Below are 22,273 nucleotides of genomic sequence, written 5' to 3'. Positions count from 1 at the left end.
AAAAGAATGAACTATTTCACTGCTTTGGTTTGGCTATTGTATAAGACCTTTTTTCCTTGTAATAATCAGATTAACAAAGTTAGGAATCATTTATTTGATAAGTATCTTGAATAAAAGGAAAAGGATTGCTTTGAGCTAACTCAGCAAATATCAAATTTGGATAAACATATTAAAAAAAAGAACCAAACGTCAGAAAACCCCAGCTGATGAAACAAATTATCTAAACATGAAGGATGAGAATCCTTTTCTCTGTGTTTTTGGATGGGGGCAGGGAAGCCTAGAAAGTTTGTTCTTCTAAATACTTTGCAGCTCTGCAAGTTATGTCAGAGTGCACACAAACTAGAGCTTGTTGAAGTTCTAGTTAGAAAAACCAGAGAGTCATACAAATAAATTCCATATTCTTTAACCTGTAGTGTCCATGAACATATAATAAGTACTAAGGACAAATAAACATTTTCTAGACTTATTTGTTGTCAAAACTTTTGTCTCATAGTTTGCTGTTGTTTTCTCAAGCAGACTTAATCTAAATATAAATAAAAATAACTTTTAAGGAAATGAATCTCAAAATGAATGTGAAGGCAATAAATCTAAATATTTAGAGTCTAGTTAGGAAGTTCTGTTACTGAGATGTATACTGTATTGGTACAGTTGACATAGTAATTGCAGTATGTATAGCAAAAAAATAGAAGATTGCTGATTACAAGTTAATATGACTAGAATTAGAAGAATCTGATTTTCTTAATCCAAGTTGAAACATTCTCACTGTATTTTTTTTTTCTTTTTTTTCCCCGCTTGCTTTGAATAGTTAAAAACCTGTATCAGAGCCATGAACTTTTAAAACTGGTAAAATATGTGGGGGGAAAGATTCTTCACATAAATTCTTCACATTTAATTTCTTCAAGATTCTTACTGATTAGTTATACTAATTAAAAGATATTGTAATGTAACGTTCTAGTGCCTGGGAAAGTATCCCCAATAATAAGTTTTACTCTTGTTTAATTTCAACCCTTCTGCTTGTCAGTAACATAAGCAGATTTGTGGCAATGGTCACAGTTTCCTGGGATTAAGAAAACTACAACAAGAGGAGCATACCAGATCTAAAGAGCTTCCTGTTTTGGTATTGTACTCTTTTGACTGCCTCTATATCTCTGAAGAATGGCTCGTGGATTCTTCTGGCTGTTTAAAAAACAGTTGAACTTATATTCTAAGTGCAGAGAAAGATTGATGCACCCCGAGCAGATGGAAGATTTTCACAACCCTTAAAACTTTAACTTGTTTTTGCTTTTGTTTTACTCCTTCTAAAACTTAATTTTTAATATAGTGTTCACAGAATCAAACATTAATTTAAAATTGAGGAAGTAAGTACCTGTTAGTATAACTCGAATGCTTATGAAGGTAATCAGATGAAATGACAGATGCACTGTTTTATTTAGAGCATACAGTATTTTAGAGAAAGTAACGGGTCGTAAGTAAATTGTAGGTCGAAGGATGGCTCCTTTTTCTGAAATGCATAAAGTTGCCCTAAATGTTGTTCACTATCTCCACAGCTGGAGCTTCATTAACAAGTGCAGTCGAAATAACCAGCGTATTGCAGCAGCAGAGAAACTAAGCACAGCAAGCCTTTCAGTAACAAAGAAAATAAAAGAATTCCTGTGTAACAGGCTTCCACACTTATCTGTGTTCTGTGGTACCGTTTGTGCTGAACTAAAGCATCTGCTACCTCAAGTTAAGAGAGAACAAACTCAACATGGCGTGAAATTACTGCACTTGCCATTCACATTCATTAGAGTTATGTTGTTACCAGCCACAGGCATGACTGGCTTTTGCATGAATAATAAAATAAAATGCTGCTTTGTGAATTTTACCTTAAAACATTACAAGGCACAGTACTAACCTTGAGCCAGGAGTGGGTTTATCTTAGAGCAGCTTTCCTCACCACAGTAGGGTCAAGACTGGTAAGAAGTCAGAAGTTGCAAAGAAGTATTGCTACTTGAGGCTTTTGGAAAGGGTATTGTGTTAAATCAATGTACTCATTTTTTAAAATTAATATTTATTGTTCAGGCTAGCTATTAGACATTAAAAATTATTAAAGTATCATTTGGCAACATCATAGTAATCATTGATCCAGGCAAAAAACCGTCAATGGATGCTAAAGGTAGTGGCTCAGAGTTTGTGTTATTCCTGTTAAAAATACATAACCTGAATCTAATCTCAGGAAACTACCAGACATACCCACATTGAGGAACAGCCTACAAAATAACTGGCCAGTACTCTTCCAAAATGACAATGTCGTAAAAGACAAAGAAAAGCTAATTAACTGTTCTAGATTAAAGAAGACTCAAGAGGCAGTGACTACTATGCAGTGTGTGATCCAGAACTTCCCTTCCTTGCTGTTTCATTGACTTTTTTAATCTTCTTAGTATCTAGCTATAGAAGTAGTGTATTTAAAAAGGAAAAAAAATTTTAATAGTCAATGTAATATTTGGTTTCCTTCCTATTTTACTTTCTTAGATTATGTGGATTCTAAGCAGTGTTGTGAATTTTGGTTGGTGTTTTTTAAACAACAGTCAAAAATGTTAGGTCTCTTAGCCTAGCTGAATTACATTTCAAGCTATTGAAGATTTTAAAATGATAATACTTAATTGTTTTACCAAATTTTCAATCAATAGGAGAAAGTAGAGTCCTCATGCTGTTTTGAAAATACTGCGAGGGTGAGTCAAAAATTATCCACACTCTGGCTGTAGATGCATCCTTCCTGTAGTCCTGATCTTGCTCCATCGGACTTTCACCTGTTTGGTCCCCTGAAAGCAGCCCTACAAGGACGAAGATTCACTTCTGATGAAGTGAAAACAGAGGTGCATGGTGCATTCATGGCTCGCAGCTCAGCCTAAAACGTTTTTTAATAAGGGAATACGAAAATTTGTTGACAAATGGACAAAGTGTATTGAAAAGCAAGGAGATTATGTCGAAAAATGATGTATTTGTCTTTTCTAAAAGTTAGTTAAAATAAATTCTACAGCCAGAGTGTAGATAATTTTTGACTCATTCTCGTAGAGTGCACCATTTAAGAGTTTTATGAAAATTTAGGAAAGAAAGTAGCAATCACTAAGATAAATTTATAAAGAAGTGATGATATTCATTCAGAAGTTTGGTATGACTTTTAGACAGGTAAATAACAGGAATGCTTTATTTTCAGGATGACAGTTTGATGAGTGTCTTATTTCCTTGTGGACAAGATGAAGAAATAAACTGAGTGATTGTAGTTAATTAAATAAATAATTAATTGAATAACCATACCCAAGATTAATGATTGGATGCCAGCCTCATATATGGCTTCTAGTGTTATATCTGTTGCAGAGCTCTGTCCTCAGTCCTGTTCTAAACTTTAATTAGTAACTTGGATAAAGGCATTGATGACAAAATGATACAGATCTGGGAGGAATAGCCAACGCATTGAATGGCTGAAACAGAGAATGAAAGATAATGGTAGCTGAGAATGATAGGAATCTAGCAGAATAAGTCTGACAGGAATAAATTCTATAAAGACAACCAGTCATCAGTGATGGGTGGCTGGAAAAAAACTTTAGGTTAATTCACAGAAATTCAATTAGCCAAATGGTCAGTTGGCCATATTTACCAAAACTCTTTAATATGTATTTAATATGTATCAATTGGGTCCAATCAGAAAAATGGAAAACACATTAGCATTTCAAACACAGGAAAATATAATACAGGGAATTGGCAATATAGGTGTTAGAAGGCTAAAAGAGAGAAAAGGCAGACACTGAGCTATTAAAGAGAGCAACCACAGGAGGCAGCTATCATACTAAGATCTGAGAAACTGAAGGGGAAGAAATTATCATAACCTAGAAGCTACAGCCCTAAGTTGCCACTCAGACTTATGAGGGGGCACTGTTCTGTCTTGAAATGTACTGAAACACGTATTACAACATATTACCCGTATTACTCATTTATATAAGAAACCAGAATAGTCAAATTGTATTCTCTACGTTGCACTAAAGGTGACCACATCTGAATGAACACCTCTTCCATCTTGAATTTGGTTTTGAAAATAAAACATAAAACTAATTTGACTTCAATCATGTTAATGTTCAATACTTTTTACCCTGTCTTTAAAGTGACTTTACCACTAATAGCCCTCCTACCTCAGATGTATTGCTAAATGACCTCTCAGGAAGAGTAAGTGTTTATTAGAGATTTAGACAGGGATTTTTAAAAGAGAAAGTGCGTGGCAAATGAGTTGGGTGGGCTAAACATTCTCTTTGATGATACTTTCTCACTGATAACCTTAAACGTTATTAAGTGGATTTAATATTGAGTGTTTTAATGTAAAGGTACTTGTCATGCTCAGAAACATTGAAGAACAAAGTTTGGAACTGATTTCTTTGTCTTTTTTTCCTCTCCCCCTAAATATTGTGTCTGTAGGTCAGTAACAGATCCAAGAGATGGAAAGAGAGTAGCACTCAAAAAGATGCCCAACGTCTTCCAGAATCTGGTCTCTTGCAAAAGGGTCTTCCGGGAATTGAAGATGTTGTGTTTTTTTAAACATGATAATGTAAGTGAAACCAGTGTTTGGGATAAACTATTTCCTAAGCATGTTTGATTATATTAGTTGAGAGCAAAAGAGAGTTAAAAAAGGGTACATGTACCATACTAAGGGATTTGGAAACCTGAGACAAATTAGACCTTTTTTGTGAATGAGCAAGTTTAAGTGAATTCCAGGATTTATTGATTGACAGATAAATATTAATTGATATAAAGCAAATGTTAGTATTTAGCTTGGGAACAATACTAATATCCAACATAAAAATAGAGTAAAATATGTAGTCTGAGTGATTTAAATAGAAGTAATTGACCCCTGATTTTAAATGCTTTGTTTTTATCTTTTAAAACAGTTTCTCCTCTTAAAAACAATACAGCTCTTAAAGATAACATAGGTTGTCTTATTTATAGTTGTATTTAGAGATGTCAGGAGTCATGAGGGAATAGAATCATAGTGATTTGAGAGAGCTTTTCCTCAGCTAATCCTGAATTAAAAGTTTGATATGTATAAAATTTTTACCTGAGGAATATTAGCATTGGACTCTTAGTTTTCAATTTCATGTGAAAAGAAAAACTGCTTCACATTCTGCATTTGGTACTCAATCTGTGCTATTTTAATTGCTGAAATAAAAATCAGGAAAATCATAATTTCTTGTGAGTCTGACTGCTTGTTTGCACAGGAACCTTAAGAACTTTGGCTGAAGCACGGGTAAAACTTTGAGATACATTTGTAAAAGCTTGAAATATTTGGTAAAACTGGGAATATCAAACTTGTATATATTTACTTGAGCTCCTTGGTTTGACATATTTCATTTTATTGATTACCCCTCTTGAAATTTTCTTTCCTTAAACTTTTTTAGAAAGTTACTGCTTGTCTTTCATTCATTTGGAACTGCCTACCAGTGTGTTTGTTTGTTTCAGTAACTTTCAAAACATCATTCCTGTTGCTATTTTATGACTAGTTCCTAAAATTTTGGAAGTCATTTTAGAATGATGTCTAGTGCTTGCTTCATTATTTATTTCTCTAATTTGCCTGAGTGCCACCCCAGCATCAAAGACTGTAAACCTTATGTACACTGTCAGAGACGCAAGTAAAAGGATCTACAGTAAAGAAATATTTTGAAGGTGACATCAGAAATTCACTTACTAAGGATTTCAGTGGTTTATTATATTCAAACCTATCTTGGCTTCTTTTATAAAGGAGGGATGGTGTAATAGGCTGCTATCTGTATATATTGTCTTTGTTTGACTCATTTCCATAGACTAATTAAGTTACAAAGAAAGTGTCAGAATGAGCAGTGTAAGAAAAGAAACAAACTGCATTCTTGAAAATCACACATATTAAAACACAGCAGCTACTGTTCAGAGCTCCTGAGCTCTGTCATCAAAGAGTGCTTGTGACTTCCTTGGGAATGTTCAAAAGTGAGGCAGATAGTTGGAAATGAAGCTATCATGGCACCACTATTTTTATACATAATGAATTTATGCTGTGCTCTGAGATCTACAAAAGCATCTCAGGGCTAGCATACCTGGTATGTGTGGAATGCCAATCTAAGAGGCAACTGGTATTTGATGTGGTTAAGACAACAAATGTTCATTAATTGTGTCCTGTGTGCAGAGTGCAGTGCTAGGTCATGTGGAAAATACAAAAAAAAGTTTAAAACGAGGCCCCTTTTTGAAGAAAGTGGACCAGGTGTTTAAGCATTTGTTACTAAGTGTCAGAAAATGTGTAGATGCTTTACCTATATTAATTAATTTAATACTTAAAAATCTTGTCAAATAGGGCTTGGTATCCCTACTTTACAGAGGAGTAAACCAAAGCTTAGGGTTAAGTAACTTGCCCAAGGTCAAGGTGGCACAAGATTGGAGTCTAAATCTGTCTTGCTTCAGAGCTCATATTCATTAATTCCGTAAACATTTATTGTGCACATCCTATATCCCTACCCTACATCAGCTTCTAGGGGTTTCTACCCTTAAGGAGTTTAGTAATGTGATAAATACTGTGATAACAGTGCTATGGAAGGACTGCCTGTATAGTTAAACATAATAACAGGACACACTGTGTTCTGGTGAAAAACTAGGCAACCAAACCTAAAAGTGTATTCGAACCACCATGTGAGCCTTAAAAATGCAGATTCATGGGTTTCATCCCAGACCTACTAAATTGTAATCTCTGAGGTTGAGATGCAGGTAGCTGTATTTTTTTTTTAAACATCTCAAGTGAAAGATGACAGACAAATATTGTACTATTAAGAAAAAGAGAATAATTGTCATGGACTTGGAATCTCAAAGATGCTTTAAACAGGGAGAAGGTAAACCTTAAGATGAGCCTTTTGAGATTAAGATTTGATTGAATAGAAGGAGAAGAAAGGAATGTCATGATGAAAATGGCTTTTAGAAAGATTAACCTGGCTGTTATAAGAAGGTTGGATTTTAATTTGGATGGCTTTTTATGTGTCAGAGAATAGCTGCAAAGCCCTGGAAGGCTTGGATTTTCTTTTGAACAGAACCTTCAAAGTCATTGTATCATATTCATTGATTTCAGGTGATCTGACTGATTGAGATACGTGCACGCACACACATACACATGTGCGTATGCACATTTTTTTTTCCCTTAAATGTTCACATTAAAGGAAAGGTTCACGTTGATATAGCAACTTAGGGAAACAGAAACTGGTTTAACTTTATAAAAATTGTTGTTGTTTAGGCTTCTCAGTAGTGTCTAGTCAAAATCTGAAGTATTATAAAATCTCACAAAATATTGTCTACTTCACCGATCTGTGCACTTGTGCATGTGTGTGTACACACACACACACACACAGAGTTGTCATTTTATCAGTATAGAAAAGGGATGATTGAGGTTTTTTTCAGTCTTTGAGAATCTGATGAATACTATGAACCCTCTTTTGAAAAAATACATATACACACAATTTTTATGTCATTTTAGACTTTCACTAGTCCTTTAAAGCCCATCCAGAGCCTCCTTAGGACCCATCGTTTCTGCTAAGAACCCCTTTAGTACAGTTCTTGGGTTTTTCTAGTCCTTAGGCAGTAGCACTAAGTACACAGTCAGTCTGTTGAAGAGTAAGTGAGTGAGTGAAAGTGACAGGAAAAAAAAAGTGAAATCTCAGAGTCTGGAATGAGTGATCTCATTGATCTCAGAGATCTCTCTTGGAGTTACTTTTTCCAAACCTTTTAGTTCTGGAGTAGAGGAGGCAAAGAAGGATCATTTGTTTTCCTTTGTTAGTCTGACTGAACTCAAACAAGGCCTCTCTGGGTTCATGAGTAGGATAAAGAATCATACCAATAGGGCCCTTCTCTGAATGCAGAGGGACTGTTTGGCTGCAGACATTATTAATGCTAATGATTCTGCTGCTAAGGAGTGTGAAAAGGCAAAGGATACTTAGAGTAGGTTACTATCAGTGGATTTGGTTTTGTTTGCTCTGTGCCTAAAATTTGTGGTACTAGGCAGATTCTTGATGCATTTAAAATAATACTGCCTGTTGCATTCATGAATTGGAATACTCACTGTTGTTAATACACATGTCCTCCCCAAGTTGAGCTATGTATTTATTCAATGTAATCCCAAGGAGAATCCCAGCAGGATTTTACGTGTATGTGTGTGTAGAAATTGACATTCTTTTCCATTCCATTTATGAAAATGGTCCAGTGGTTAAGACTTCACTTTCCAATGCAGGGGGTGAGAGTTCCAGCCCTGGTCAGGCAGCTAAGATCCCACATGCCTCGAGGCCAAAAAACCAAAACATAAAACAGAAGCAATATTGTAACAAATTCAGTAAAGACTTTTATAAATAAATAAACAGGAATCAATTAGATATCCATATGAAAAAAAAGTGCTTCATGACATATACATAAATTAATTCAAAATGGATCATAGACTTAAATATGAAAGCTAAAATAACAAAGCTTCTGGAATAAAACATAGGAAAATGTCTTTATGACTTTGCAATAAGCAAAGATTTCTTAACCAGACAAGTAAAGCGTTGACCATTTTTTTAAAAAAAGGTGTTAAACAGGATACAATTAACATTAAAAATTAATGCTTATCAGAAGTTTGAGAATGAAAAGACAGACCTCAGACATTATCCAACAAAAAACTTGTTTCCAGAATATATTATGTAATAGAACAATTTTTAAAATAAATAGCATTTGAGGAAGACCATTAGAAATAAATATTTTACTTGACATTTTTCAGACTGTAAATTCTGTGTCTAAACATCATATATCTTATAAAGAGCTTCTACAGATCAAGAATTTTTGCCCATCAGTAAAAGACTCACTCAAGAATTTCACAAAAAAAGGATAACCAAATGGCTAATAAGCATATGACAAATTGCTCAAAGTTGTCAGTCATCAGAGGAATGTAAACTAAGACTAGTGAGACACTACTATATACTCACCAGAATGGCTTAAATAAAAGACTGACAATACCCAGAGTTGACAAGGATGCAAATCAACTGAAACTCATCATTGCTGGTGAGACTGTAAATTTGTAAAACCGCTTAGGAAAACTGGCAGTTTCTACTAAAGCTAAATATACACCTGCCCAGTGACCTAGCATTTCTACTCTTTGGTATACTCAAGACAAATCACTACATATATCTACTAAAGGGCATGTACAAAAATGTTCATAGCAGCTTTATTCATGAAATCATTTGGAAATAACCCAAAAGTTTGCCAGCAGTACTCTGGATTAATGCATTGTGTTGTATTCCATTCACATAATTGTATACTACACATCGGTAAAAAGGATGAGGATCCACACATGGGTAAATCTCACAGGCGTAACAGTAAATGAAAGCAGCCATATACGAAAGACTTCACTCTTTATGATTCAATTTGCATAAAGTTCAGGGACAGGCAAAAGGAGTCTGTGGTGATGGAAATGAGAATAATGGTAACCTCTGAGCAGGGATGGGTTTTGACTGGGAAGAAGCAAGGGGGCCTTCTGGGATATTGAAATCCTTAATTTCTTGATCTAGATTTTAACCGTAGAGTAAATATTTATCACTTTGTGTGTGTAAAAATTAATCAGATTATACATTTAGGATTTGTATACTTCATATGTGTTACAACTCTATAAAAAATAATAATAGTAATAACATAGTCTCTACCTTAAAGAACTTAAAATCTATTCAGGGCAGAGGTGGTGGTGAGAGCTGGGGAGGTTGGAGCTCCTTTGCTTAAATATGGATTAAATATGCTTAAGTATGGAACTGGATTCTACAAACAGTTAAATTCTTAGTCTTTACATTTAGGATTGAGATTATTCACAGCCATTGTTTTATTGATAAAGGATTAACAAAAAAACACTAAGCCATTTACTCATCATGTAATTAATTGATAGTGAATTTTCTAATGTTACAGAGGTTGGAATTCAAAGAGTATCTACCACAATGAGCTTTTGTCCAACTCTTAAAAGATTTGAGAAGTGTGCTGAGACACTGGTAATGACCATTATTTAAGGATGTAGCTTTATTTAGTTCATTTTATAATTAGACAAGTCTGCTTGCGTTTTTTTTGTTTTTTTTTTTTTTTTTTGTATTTGAAATCCTCTGAGGAGTATGTGGTATTTTGGGATACTTTGACTCTTTACAAGTCAGAGTCTTTACAAGCATCCTCCTATTTACATCATAAGGCTAATCTTACATACTTTATTCCCACAAATAATAGAGCGGTTATAGAAGGACTTAGACTATGTAAATAGTGAGTCAAACATGAAGTCTGGAGTTTGAAACTCTGCTACTATTCCTTCTCACTTCCTCATTTAACATGACTTCTGAGATTCCTGGATCATCTCTTATTGTCTAAACACTGTTTTTGCCACCTAGAAACACTTTGGAGTGCGTCATCTGATAATATTTTGAGGTAGAAAGAACAGAAGTATAAGACAACAGCCATTTAAAAAATTCCAGGCAGAGTTTAAAATACTGTACCTTCAAAGCTAAGAATCACAGCTAAATGCTTTGGTGCAAATGTCTAACCCTGTTTTATATGGCTTTTCTACAAAAAGCCTCATCAAATTTGGAGTAAGAAAGCCTTATTCTTCTCTATCAAGGTTTAAAATGTATGGTTGTCACTTTCCTTTAGATAACCTCTAATTATAGCAGATAGATTTGAAGTGTAAAATAGCTTTGTCTAATGGACGCTGTCACTCATTGCATTCTGTTTTCCCCCAAGACAGGATGTATGTTGTTCAGATACAGAGCTTAGAGTCCAAAAGATGTCAAGTAAAACACTAATTTTTAACTGCTTTCCTCAAGCATCAAATATTCATGTTAAAAATTGTTCTATCACATAATGAGAAATGAGTTTATGTGAATTTGTGACACCAGCTTATTATAGGTTTTTTAAAATATAGAAATGAAATAATTTATCTTTCATATGATAAAAATTATTCTTTGAAGGAACTGGATAATCTGTTATTTTCCATTTATACCAAGAGTCTAAGTATAAACATTTTAATTTAGAAAGGAAATATAGATATTCTTTATAAAACAACTAAACTATTTTAAACCTTTAACTGGTTTTAAGGTGAGTGAAGGCTTTTTCAACACAGGAGGTTTTAGTTTACTTAAAAATTTTAAAGTGACAAATTCTTGGCTGAAAAAAGAATAACCTTTAAAATGAACAAGGTTTCTTCCATACATAAATTGCAAGGGGGAAAGAAAAAGAAAGGGAGGAGAAATCTGTAGGTAAAACTTGAAAGACATAAATTACCACAATATTGTAAATCTTCTTTAGCTCCTGGTTTAGATTAACAAACTTTTTTTTAAAAAAAAAATAAGAAAATTAGAAACTTGAGGACTGGATATTTGATGGTATCGAAAAACATTAAATCTTCAGATTTGGTAATTGTACTTTTTAAAAGTTTTTATCTTTTAGAGATATTTACTGATGTATAGCTGAAATAAGTCTTGTTATTTTCTTCAAAATTATATAGGGAGAGTGGAGGGCATAGATGAAACAAGAATGGTCATGTGTAGATAACTACTAAGGCCAGGTCTTGATTACATGAATATTCTTTATACTCTTTTGCCTACTTTTATATGTTTGAAATTCTCCATAGTAAAAAAATGTGTTTTTCTTAAAAAACTGAGCTAAAGATCAGAAAATTTGAACTTGTTTATTTCCTGTTAAATAGTTTCTTCTATATCCTTTGAGCCTGGTATTTCTCATTAGTGAGAGAAGTCCAGATTATTAGGTATGATATCATAGATGGGGCTTAAAAGAGTGGATAGACAGGTGATAGGGGAAGAAGGCCTATTTGTTATGTTTCGATGGCAGAAGTTACATTGGTAGTGTGCTGCTTTTATAAAAGACTTGAATTTCAGATGTCTTAAAGTCTTTTTTTCCCACCCTAGTGACTTCTTTTTTTGTACTTGGAATAAGATCCAAAACACCATAATTTAAAGAGATTTTGTGTGATGTACCCCTGCCTTTCTCTTCTGTTTTATCCCAGTCTATTTTCCTCCCACCAACTATGTTCCAAAAGCACTGGCATTTCTGTTTCTAGAGTCTGCCTGATTCTTTCTTGCCTCAGTGCCTTTACATTGCCTGACCAACTCCTATTCGCCCTTCAATTCTTAGAGTAGTGTTACTTCAGGGAAGCTTTTTCTCCCACTCTTTACCTTTCCCCTTCAGTAAATGTCGCAATTATATGTTCGTGTAACTATTTTTTTAATGCCTTCCTCTCCCCTAGTCACGAGAGCAGGGATGATTGTCAGTTTTATTCATCACTTTTACCCGAGAGCCTCCACAGTGCCTGCCAGACAGGATGCATGTAGTAAACATTTTTTGAACAGAAGAGTGAAGGAATGAATGGTAGATATGGTTCCTCATGGTCTTAGAGCAACACTGACTGTTGAAAATAGGGCATTTTTTTCCAGCACTGTCCTGTGCAGGAGTTCTGGTAGCATGTAGCATAACCCAATTGCCTCTCTTGTATTGGTGTAGGTAAAATTGTCTTTGATAGCAATTTTGCAAAACCTGTCTTAGTGTTCTGGACCGTGTTTCTTAATTGATAAATTTAGTTACTATCAGTATGCAGTTGTAACCAAGCCTGAAATCATTAATGAGTTAATAGTATTTTTTTGCATTTATATCATATTTTGTTTCTTTTTTATTTCTCTAAATTTGGCTTTTTTTTTTTTTTCCTTTTCCCAGGTACTCTCTGCCCTTGACATACTCCAACCTCCACACATTGACTATTTTGAAGAAATGTATCCTAACCAGGGAATGTGAAAAAGGGGAGCAATTTTTTATTAATTTGTTCTTCTAGCACCTTCTGGGGTTCATGCCTTGAAGTGTATTAAATCTCATCCTTGCAGAAGTGGTTGAGTACTTGGAACCAGGTAATTTTGAAATCCCAAGTATCTGACAGAGCACACCATTATCAATATATCCTGAGTGGTGATACCATAAGACAAGACTTCTGAACAGATATTTCACTTAATCCCCACAGCCTGTAAGATAGGTTATTGCAATTCCCATTTTGTTGATGAAACCATTGAGGCAGTTGTATTGTAACAGAACTCAACAAGGTGCTCTTGTCACTATACAAAAACTGCCAATCAGTCAAGAAGATAATACTGCCTTTTTTCCTACCATTTGGGGTAAGGTGAAAATTAAAGAGAGCTCTTGAATACTATAATTCTTGGTGATATTTTATCCCACCAGTAAAGGGATTTGTGGAACTAATCCCTTTATGCAGTAAAGGGTTAACTCAGTGGACTTGGGTGCTCCACTCCTATACATTCCAAAGAAAAGACTGGCCCTTGACACCTCCTGGCTGACAGAGTGACTTTGTATACCTTGTGGTATACAAAAATGAGATCTTGGGCCAGGCCAGATGGTTCTGACACACCCTTTTTTTTAAGTATAAAATTAACCTAAAGATAGAAGGATTAAGAAAGTTCATTTCTCCTCAGCTATGGGTCATTAGTAGCAACTGAGGTGAGAGCATTAATGATTCCATTTCTTAGACTTCCTGAAGATTACCTGGCACCTCATTGAAGAAAAGAAGGAAGCTGGTAGAATGGGGGCAATACTTATTTCATTCAGCAGAAGTAACTTTCTGCACCTGGCCAGGAGCCACCTTCTTTATCCTTTTTGTTGGTGGGAAGGGAATTCACATACTAGAAGGCATTCCTATGAGTGTATAATACTATTTCTGCCTCTTTGGAAATTAAGAAATTTTCTTTATTAAATAAGAATTTTACTGGATTTACAGGTGTGTCAGGTGTCCCCAAGATCACCCTCGGGTTTGATGATTCAGTGAAAGGACTCAAGGACCCAGGAAAGCTGTTCTACTCATGGTTACAGTTTATTACAGCAAAAGGATACAGATTAAAATCAGCAAAGGTAAAAGGTACATAAGGCAGAGTCCAAGAGAAACCAGACACAAAGTTCCAGTTGTCCTGTCCCAGTGGAATTGCACAGATAGTGCTTAATCTCCCAACAACACTGTATGACAACATAGCTAAATGGCAAGGAAGCTCACCTGAGCCTTGGTGTCCAGGGTTTTTATTGGAGATCAGTGAGCCTTCGGGACTGACCTTAGCCACTCAGTCTCCAGCCCTCCTCCCTTCTCTTCACCCAGATGCTGAACTAATATAGTTGGCCCAGGGCCCCAGGTGAACAAAAACAGGGTTCACCATAAATCATATTGTTCACATAAGCCATCTGGCATGGCCAAAGCATCAGGTATCCTAAGACATTCTTATGAGGCAGGATATTGCAAGAGTTCAAAGGTTATTTCCCAGGAGCCAGTCGGGGGGCCAGTCCTAAAGACTTTTGGAATGTATATAGGTTTGGGGCAACCCAGATCTGCTGAGTTAACCCTTTATTGCACTTAGGCTACCTGTGGGTAAAGAATGTTTTCATGTAAGATAATTGGTGAATATGGGTATTTTTAATAAATGTCAAATATTTTTAGATTTTCTTCACTGAACACTTATATCCATGTCTGTCTTATAGTTCATTATATTCACGTCTGTCTTATAGTTCAAGCGTGAATTGTTTACATCAGGCATTAATTTTTTTGTACTTGGGTTTGTCATTTCTTTAAAAACCCTATGTGTGCTTTTATAAGCTAGGAGTTCTCAGTCATTTATTATTATTGGCCATAATTTGAGTCTGGGAGATCCTGGATCCATTATTATCTCAAATACTTGCAGGGCAGAGGAAATTTTAGCATAGTTATGGTATAAAACCATGAGTGGTATAGTAGCTGTTGGTAGCTGATTTCAGCCCATTTCATTAGCTAGCACAATGTTTCTGGGAAATTTCTTTCCCTAAAATTGTTCATGAATGTTTAAATTAAAAACCTTTGTCATGAAATATTGGTGGAACCCCCTAGTACACCATTTACTTAAATGTTTTACTTTTTTATATAATTATTTACCTTCAGGTTAAAAAATTGCCACCTGTGCTTTCACAGTAATTAGCTGGCTACAGATGGAAAAACCTTCAAACCTAAACCTCAGTATTCTTTTTTTCTGTTGTATAATTTTTAGCTATATGTAGAATGATACACAGAAAAAAGGTGTTTTCCAGTGATGGTGCCATTCGGAAAGCACCAAATCCTGTTAAAATAAAAAACAATTAAATCTATAGCTGCCACGGGATTATAAAGACTTTTCAGGAAGGCATGATTTAGCTTTAGGAACAAAATACTAAAATTTTGTGTGTTAGAATAGCTATTAAGTGGAAACATACGAAGAAATGCCTTAATTATCACATATATGCTCTGCCTGATTCTTCTAATATCCTAAATAGAAAGTTTTGTATGTCCCATGCTTTTTAATACAAATAAATTTTTTGTAGCCAAAGGGGGAAAATTTCCTCTCAGTTTCCCTCTGAAAAATAAGAAAACTTACTACCTAAAACACAAAAATATTGAGGATTAATAGGATCTCAAGTTCCCATTTGATTTCAAATTAATCTATTATCCATCTGTGCCAGAAGCTCCCTTTGTAGTGTCTCAGAATCATGGCATACACATTACACATGGTTTTACACTTTTTTCAAGTTGGAGGATTTTAGAATGGATAATATTTTGAATTTTAAATATATGATCTTGGAATTGTGCTTTGAAGAAATTATTTTTGAGGTCTGTTTGAAGCTCTTGTTTTAGGTAAGTTCTAAGTACACATATTGCTAAGAAGTCAGTTTATAGAGTCAAAAATATGTCATATTATTTAAGTTGTAAAGGGAAAGAAATAATCTTTAGTAATCTTCCATTGAACATACAGTACCATATCCTAAGACTAGAAAATTGGGGTGTTATATTGCATATGCAGGCTTTAGCAGACAGTATTTTAAACCAGAAGGTCTTTTTAAAACTAATCGAATAGTTAATATCATTTAAGAAAATCCGAGGTCTATGAACATTTTGGTGTAATCAAGTATACAAGTGTCAACATGTGTATCAAGCAGTTAATCAAATGCATTCCCCTAAACTGTAGTAAAAATGATTTTATCAGTGCCCACCAAAAATGTAGCTTGGGCTTTGAAAGACCATGCATCTTTAGGTAACTTCTTAAGCAGCTTTTAAAAAGACAATGTCAGATTATAACTGTTTACAAATCTTCCTACAGGGTCAACAGATGAGGCAGGTTTGGAAAAAGCAATAAATTCTACCATGACCTCTGTATCTTTTAGCTTTTGTGTTTTCATAGTTTTGAAACCTAATATATCCACCTAGAAAATATATTCTTTAATAATTAAGAAAGATTATATTTTTTCTGAATTGAGCTTTTAGCTTGTTAAAGGATTGCATTATTCATTTTGCACTTTGAGTTTCTATTTGGAAATCTGTATGAAAGCAGTTTGGCATTTAATTACTCTGAGCCTAGTGAAATTTAATCCAAGAGAAACAAGTTCCTAATTGTTTGATTGGAAAACATTACTTATCATGCTTCATCAGGATTCTGGACTCTGCAACATAAACAGGCCCCTTCCCAGAAAGTACTAGATGCCTACTGGATTAGAAATTAAAATTTGGCTTGCTTTCGGAATAGCTGCTTTTTAACTTGAAACATAATCTTAGCATTTTATGGAGAAGAATATGGATGGTACAGGTCTTCTGTGAGAGAAACAATTACAGCCTAAAACCAATGGAAATGAGAAGTCTAATGGAATGACTATGTGTCCCAATTTGCCAGGACTCCTGGGTTTTACCTGATGTCCTGGTATATAAATACTAAGTTTCTCCTTTCACTTTCAGAAATGGCCATGTTTGGATAATAGGTTTGGCTCGTGCAGGCAGTGTTTAAACAGGAATTTCATGTCATAGAGGCAGCAAGGGAACCTACACATCCATTTCAGCCAGTTGAAGTCCTTGGTAGGCAATAATGTAATACTATCACTTAAGCTACTCCCAGACGCAGTAGTTTAATTGATAGTGTTAGTGTACTATATTTTATATACACAATGTGTATTTCTTTAGTGCTGTGAAACAGCTCTGTAACCCTCAAGGGATCTTAGGAGCCAGTGAAAAGCTAAGAACAAACAAAATAAATGTGTATATGCATATATAAGTGCACTCTTTCCGCAATAATAGTACCAGCAAGGACCAGAAATCTGCATTTTAAGAGTTTTGAAGATTCCTATATTGTTAGAATTTCCTCTTCATTTATTCCACAAACATAAGCATCAACTATGTTCCTAGAACCAGGAATTTTTTTCTGTTTTGCTCACTATTGTATTCCCAGCACTTAAAACAGTGCCTAACATATAGTAGGTGCTAAATAAATACTTGTTAAGTAAATAAGATAGTCTCTGCCTTCCATGTTTTTAATCTAGTGGGGGGTAGAATCATATAAATAATAATTACAATATAGGTTGCAAAGTATACTGATAGAAAAAAATCTACGTATCGTGAGAACGTTGAGGATCTGATTTCCACTCTTTCCCATTTTAGTTTCCAAGATGATTACATGCAAAGCATTTGCTGATTTAAAACAAAAACTTTCACTTACACACCAGTTCTGGCTCCTTAGCCCTGAAGCCTAAGATAGAGACACAGAAAGGCAAAACAAAGGAAAAGGTAGCAGAACAGTCCAAGAACAGCAAAATTACTGACTTTAACCACCTTAGTCAGTATCTGCTGAGCCTTATTTATTCATTTAGCCAAACATTTAGCACTACTATGTACTAATCTCTGTGGAGTTTATAGAGGTGAATTGTTCGTTTGTTTAATTTTTTTTAATTTAGTGTATCAGGCATTGTTCTAAATATACTCTTATCTCCATCTTAACGATGAAGAAACTATAGCTCAGGTAGATAACTTGATCAAGGTCATTTAAAAATGATAGAGCTGCAACATCACTAATCATTAGAGAAATGCAAGTCAAAGCCACAATGAGGTATCACCTCACACTGGTCAGAATGGCCATCATCAAAAAATCTAGAAACAATAAATGTTGGAGAGGGTGTGGAGAAAAGGGAACTCTCCTGCACTGTTGGTGGGAATGTAAGTTGGTACAGCCACTATGGAAAACAGTTTGGAGGTTTCTTAAAAAACTAAAAATAGAACTACCATATGACCCAATAATCCCACTACTGGGCTTAACCCAGAAAAAACCATAATCCCAAAAGAAACATGTACCATAATGTTCATTGAAGCACTGTTTACAATAGCCAGGCCATGGAAGCAACCTAAATGCCCATCAACAGATGAATGGATAAAGATGTGGCACATATATACAATGAAATATTACTCAGCCATAAAAAGAAATGAAATGGAGCTATGTGTAATGAGGTGGATAGACCTAGAGTCTGTCATACAGGGTGAAGTAAGCCAGAAAGAGAAAAACAAATATCGTATGCTAACTCATATATACGGAATCTAAGAAGAAAAAAAAAAAGGTGGTACTGATGAACCCAGTGACAGGGCAAGAATGAGGATGCAGATGCAGAGAATGGACTGGAGGACATGGGATTGGGGGGGGTGGGGGGTGAAGGGGAAGCTGGGACGAAATGAGAGAGTAGCATAGACATATATACACTACCAACTGTAAAATAGATAGCTAGTGGGAAGTTGCTGTATAACAAAGGGAAATCAACTTGATGATGGGTGATGCCTTAGAGGGCCTGGACAGGGAGGGTGGGAGGGAGGGGATATGGGGATATATGTATAAATACAGCTGAGTCACTTTGGTGTACCTCAAAAGCTGGTGCAAAAGTGTAAAGCAATTATATTCCAATAAAGAGCTTTAAAAAAAAAAAATGAGAGAGCTGGGATTTGAACCCATGTTGACTGGTCCAGTGGGCTGAGAGTGCTCTTAACCCACTACTGCCTCTTAATGTTTTCCCTCAGGAAGAATGTTTTTCCCAAGTCTGTGGGGTGAGATAAGTTGTAAAGAAATAACTATTATGTATGGTAGAACGTGCCAAAAGAATATAGACAAGTGATGCAGAACTTTAAAAGAAGAGATTGCTTCACGCAGAAAAAAAAGTAAGAAGACTTCATGGAGGAAAAGACATTTCAGTTGAGTATTGAAGGATGAGAAGGGTTTGGATGGATAACATTGAGTTGGACGGTTGGGTAACATTGAGATGGATGGATGGATCTTCCAAATGGAGGGAGTCTAAGTATTAGCATCTCATAGGGAATGGCTAGAGTTGAGAATGCATGAATAATGAGGAGCTATGCTAGTTAGGGACAAGTCATGGAGGGCCTTGAAAGTCACTAAGGAAATTCATCTTTATTCAGTAGGCATTTTAGGGCCCAATGAAAGATTTTTGTGGTGAGGAATGATGGAATTGGAAGTGTACTTTATAAACTTAACAAAGAGTTTCTGTTTGGGTGATGAGAAAGTTCTAGAATTGGACAGTAGTGGTAGTTGTATAACATGATTGTGCTTAATGCCACTGAATGGTATGTGTAAATTTGGTTAAAATGGTAATTTTTATTATGTATATATTTTACCAAAATTTTTTTAAAAATTAAAAATTCCTTAACCTGACTTTTGGGGCTGAGAGGCAGTGACCACTGTGCCCAGACTATAGTGAAAAGACAGAAGGGTTCTTGGCAATTGATAAGGACTTCTTTAGCAACGTACTCAGTAGCCTAGGTTGTCAAGTTGATGACTGGATGGGTATTTACAGAGGCAAGAGAAGGAAATGAAGAAATCTCAGGGGCTGCTTAGAACATTACAGAATAGCTGGCCACGTTGGTAAAGAAGCAGTTGAAATCAGGAGCGGACTTGGCATACTCTGAGAAAGGGGAGAGGCAAGATCCAAAGACAGATGTTGGGATGACAGGAAACGGCAGGCGCAGCAGGAGTAGTTGTGTGGTTCGAATACGGAGATTGTTCCAAGAAAGGAAGAAAAAGTTGTAGTAACTTCAAGATCTAAAGCCATGCTTTGAAGTGGATAAAGTAGAATAATAATGAAAGTCTTTAGAGTTCAGATAGTTGAGAAACTGAGGGATAGAGAATCTCTACCCTGGCTGCACATGACATTCACTTAGGGAACTTTAAAAAAAAAAATAGAAATGGACAGACCCTGCATCCCAGAGGGTCGTTCCTTTTTTTTTTTTTTTAATTGAAGTATAGTTTACTTACAGTGTTGTGTTAGTTTCCGGTATACAGCAAAGTGATTTAGTTATACATATATATTATTTTTCATGTTCTTTCCCATTATGGTTTATTACAGGATATTGAATATAGTTCCCTGTGCTATACCATAGGACCTTATTGTTTATCCATTCTATATAGAATAGTTTGCATCTGCTAGTCCCAAACTCCCAATACAGCCCTCCCTCACCCTGCTTTCCCTTGGCAACCACAAGTCTGTTCTCTATCTCTGTGGGTCTATTTCTGTTTCATAGATAAGTTCATTTGTGTCATATTTTAGATTCCACATATATGATATTTTATTTCTCTTTCGGACTTACTTTGTTTAGTACAATAATCTCTAGGTCTGTCCATGTAGCTGCATATGGCATTATTTCATTCTGTTTTTATGGCTAATATTCCATTGTGTGTATATACCACATCTTCCTTATCCATTCATCTGTCAATGGCCATTTATGTTGTTTCCATGTCTTGGCTTTTGTAAATAGTGCTGCTTGAACATAGGGAGGTGCATGTATCTTTTTGAATTATAGTTTTGTCGGGATATGTGCCTAGGAGTGGGATTGCTGGATCATGGCAACTGTATTTTTAGTTTTTTAAGGAACCTCCATACTGTTCTGCATAGTGACTGCACCAAATTACATCCCCACCAATAGTGTAGAAGGATTCCCTTTTCTCCACACCCTCTCCAGCATTTGTTATTTGTAGACTTTTTAGTTATGGTCATTCTGACCAGTGTGAGGTGGTGCCTCATTGTAGTTTTTGTTTTTTGTTTTTAAATAATTATTTATTTATTTGTTTTTGGCTGCGCTGGGTCTTCATTGCTGCGCAGGGGCCGCTCTGCACGGGCTTCTCAGTGCAGTGGCTTCTCTTGTTGCAGAGCACAAGCTCTAGGCATGCAGGCCTCAGTAGTTGTGGCTCGCAGGCAGAGCACAGGCTCAGTAGTTGCAGCACACAGGCTTAGTTGCTCCACAGCGTGTGGGAACTTCCCGGACCAGGGATTGAACCCATGTCCCCTGCATCGGCAGGCGGATTCCTAACCACTGTGCCACCAGGGAAGTCCCCTCATTGTAGTTTTGATTTGCATTTCTCTAATAATTAGCAATTATTAGCACCAGAGATTCTGATTTAATTGGTTTGAGTTGGATCCTAGTTATCAGTCAGGTTTTGTTTTAAAACTTCGTTCCAGTGAACTTAATGTGACCTCGGGGTTGGGATCCACTAACTAAAACACTGGAATGATTCTTAACATAAATGTTGAAGTTACCGGTGACCACCTGGGAGACTTTGAATATGCAGATATAAACTAGCTTTTTGTGTCACCTAGCTAAAATCAGGATTGTTGTAAAGTCTTCTAAAAAAGACAAGGGTAAGAGAATGTGGACTTAGCCTCTGTTGTATATTTTTTAAGAGGTTTTTGAGCATAGCAGTGGGACCAACCATAGCCTGGAAAGGGTAGGAGAGAAGGCAGCTTACTCCTTCTCCACTTATCAGCTCTTTAAATGGACACTGTATTCCCCAAATCATGTTGCTCTTCATGTAAATCCATTATAAATATTTTTTGATGACCAAATGAACTGTGGTTGATCTACAAATCTCCAAAACCTCAGCACCTAACTCATGTGCTGTTAAGCTGTCAGAAAATTAGAATATATCATTTTCTAGGGCAAAAATTCCAACTTTATTTTCATGCTGACACATCAGCAGTGGGAAGGGCAGGATTCAAAGTTAGGTGTCAGAAGTTTAAAGCTATATGTCTTTGACTCTGGGCCTTGAGCTAATCACCCAGAATCTCTGCTTCATTCATTCTCTGAACGATGAGTTTTTGAACTTACAGTAGAGTCAGAGTCCTGCATTTAAACTGAAACATATGCAACATGTTTTGTTTTGTTTAAATTTAACATGGTTAAAAGAGATAATTTAATTATTGTATGCCCAATTTCTTTCATTTACACTTTTCTAGAGTGAGCGTGAGGTAGAAATCAAGAATGTGCTGTTCCCTCAGGTAGTTTCAGCTCCCATAGGCTTTCCCATAGTGAGAGCATTTCACCAAACTGAGTGTGATGCTGGTGTTGAGAGAGGTACTTTTATGTGGCATGAACCCC

The 22,273-nt window shown here is 35.6% G+C and overlaps 1 protein-coding gene across 3 annotated transcripts in view; it reads left to right on the top strand.

Moving 5' to 3' along the window:
• NLK (nemo like kinase) overlaps positions 1-22,273 on the top strand; it is a 146,388-nt gene that overhangs the window by 77,784 nt on the left and 46,331 nt on the right. For all 3 annotated transcript variants that reach the window (XR_009049989.1, XM_057715607.1, XM_057715608.1), the window contains exons 2-3: positions 4,447-4,576; positions 12,751-12,806. Coding sequence is in view for 2 of the 3 variants with exons in the window: in XM_057715607.1 (XP_057571590.1) it covers positions 4,447-4,576; positions 12,751-12,806 (186 nt within the window). In the remaining variant the exon portion in view is untranslated. The remainder of the gene's footprint in view (positions 1-4,446; positions 4,577-12,750; positions 12,807-22,273) is intronic.

Source organism: Hippopotamus amphibius, chromosome 17, assembly GCF_030028045.1.
Source record: "Hippopotamus amphibius kiboko isolate mHipAmp2 chromosome 17, mHipAmp2.hap2, whole genome shotgun sequence".
Classification (NCBI taxonomy): domain Eukaryota; kingdom Metazoa; phylum Chordata; class Mammalia; order Artiodactyla; family Hippopotamidae; genus Hippopotamus; species Hippopotamus amphibius.
This window is presented reverse-complemented; position numbering and strand designations above follow the sequence as displayed.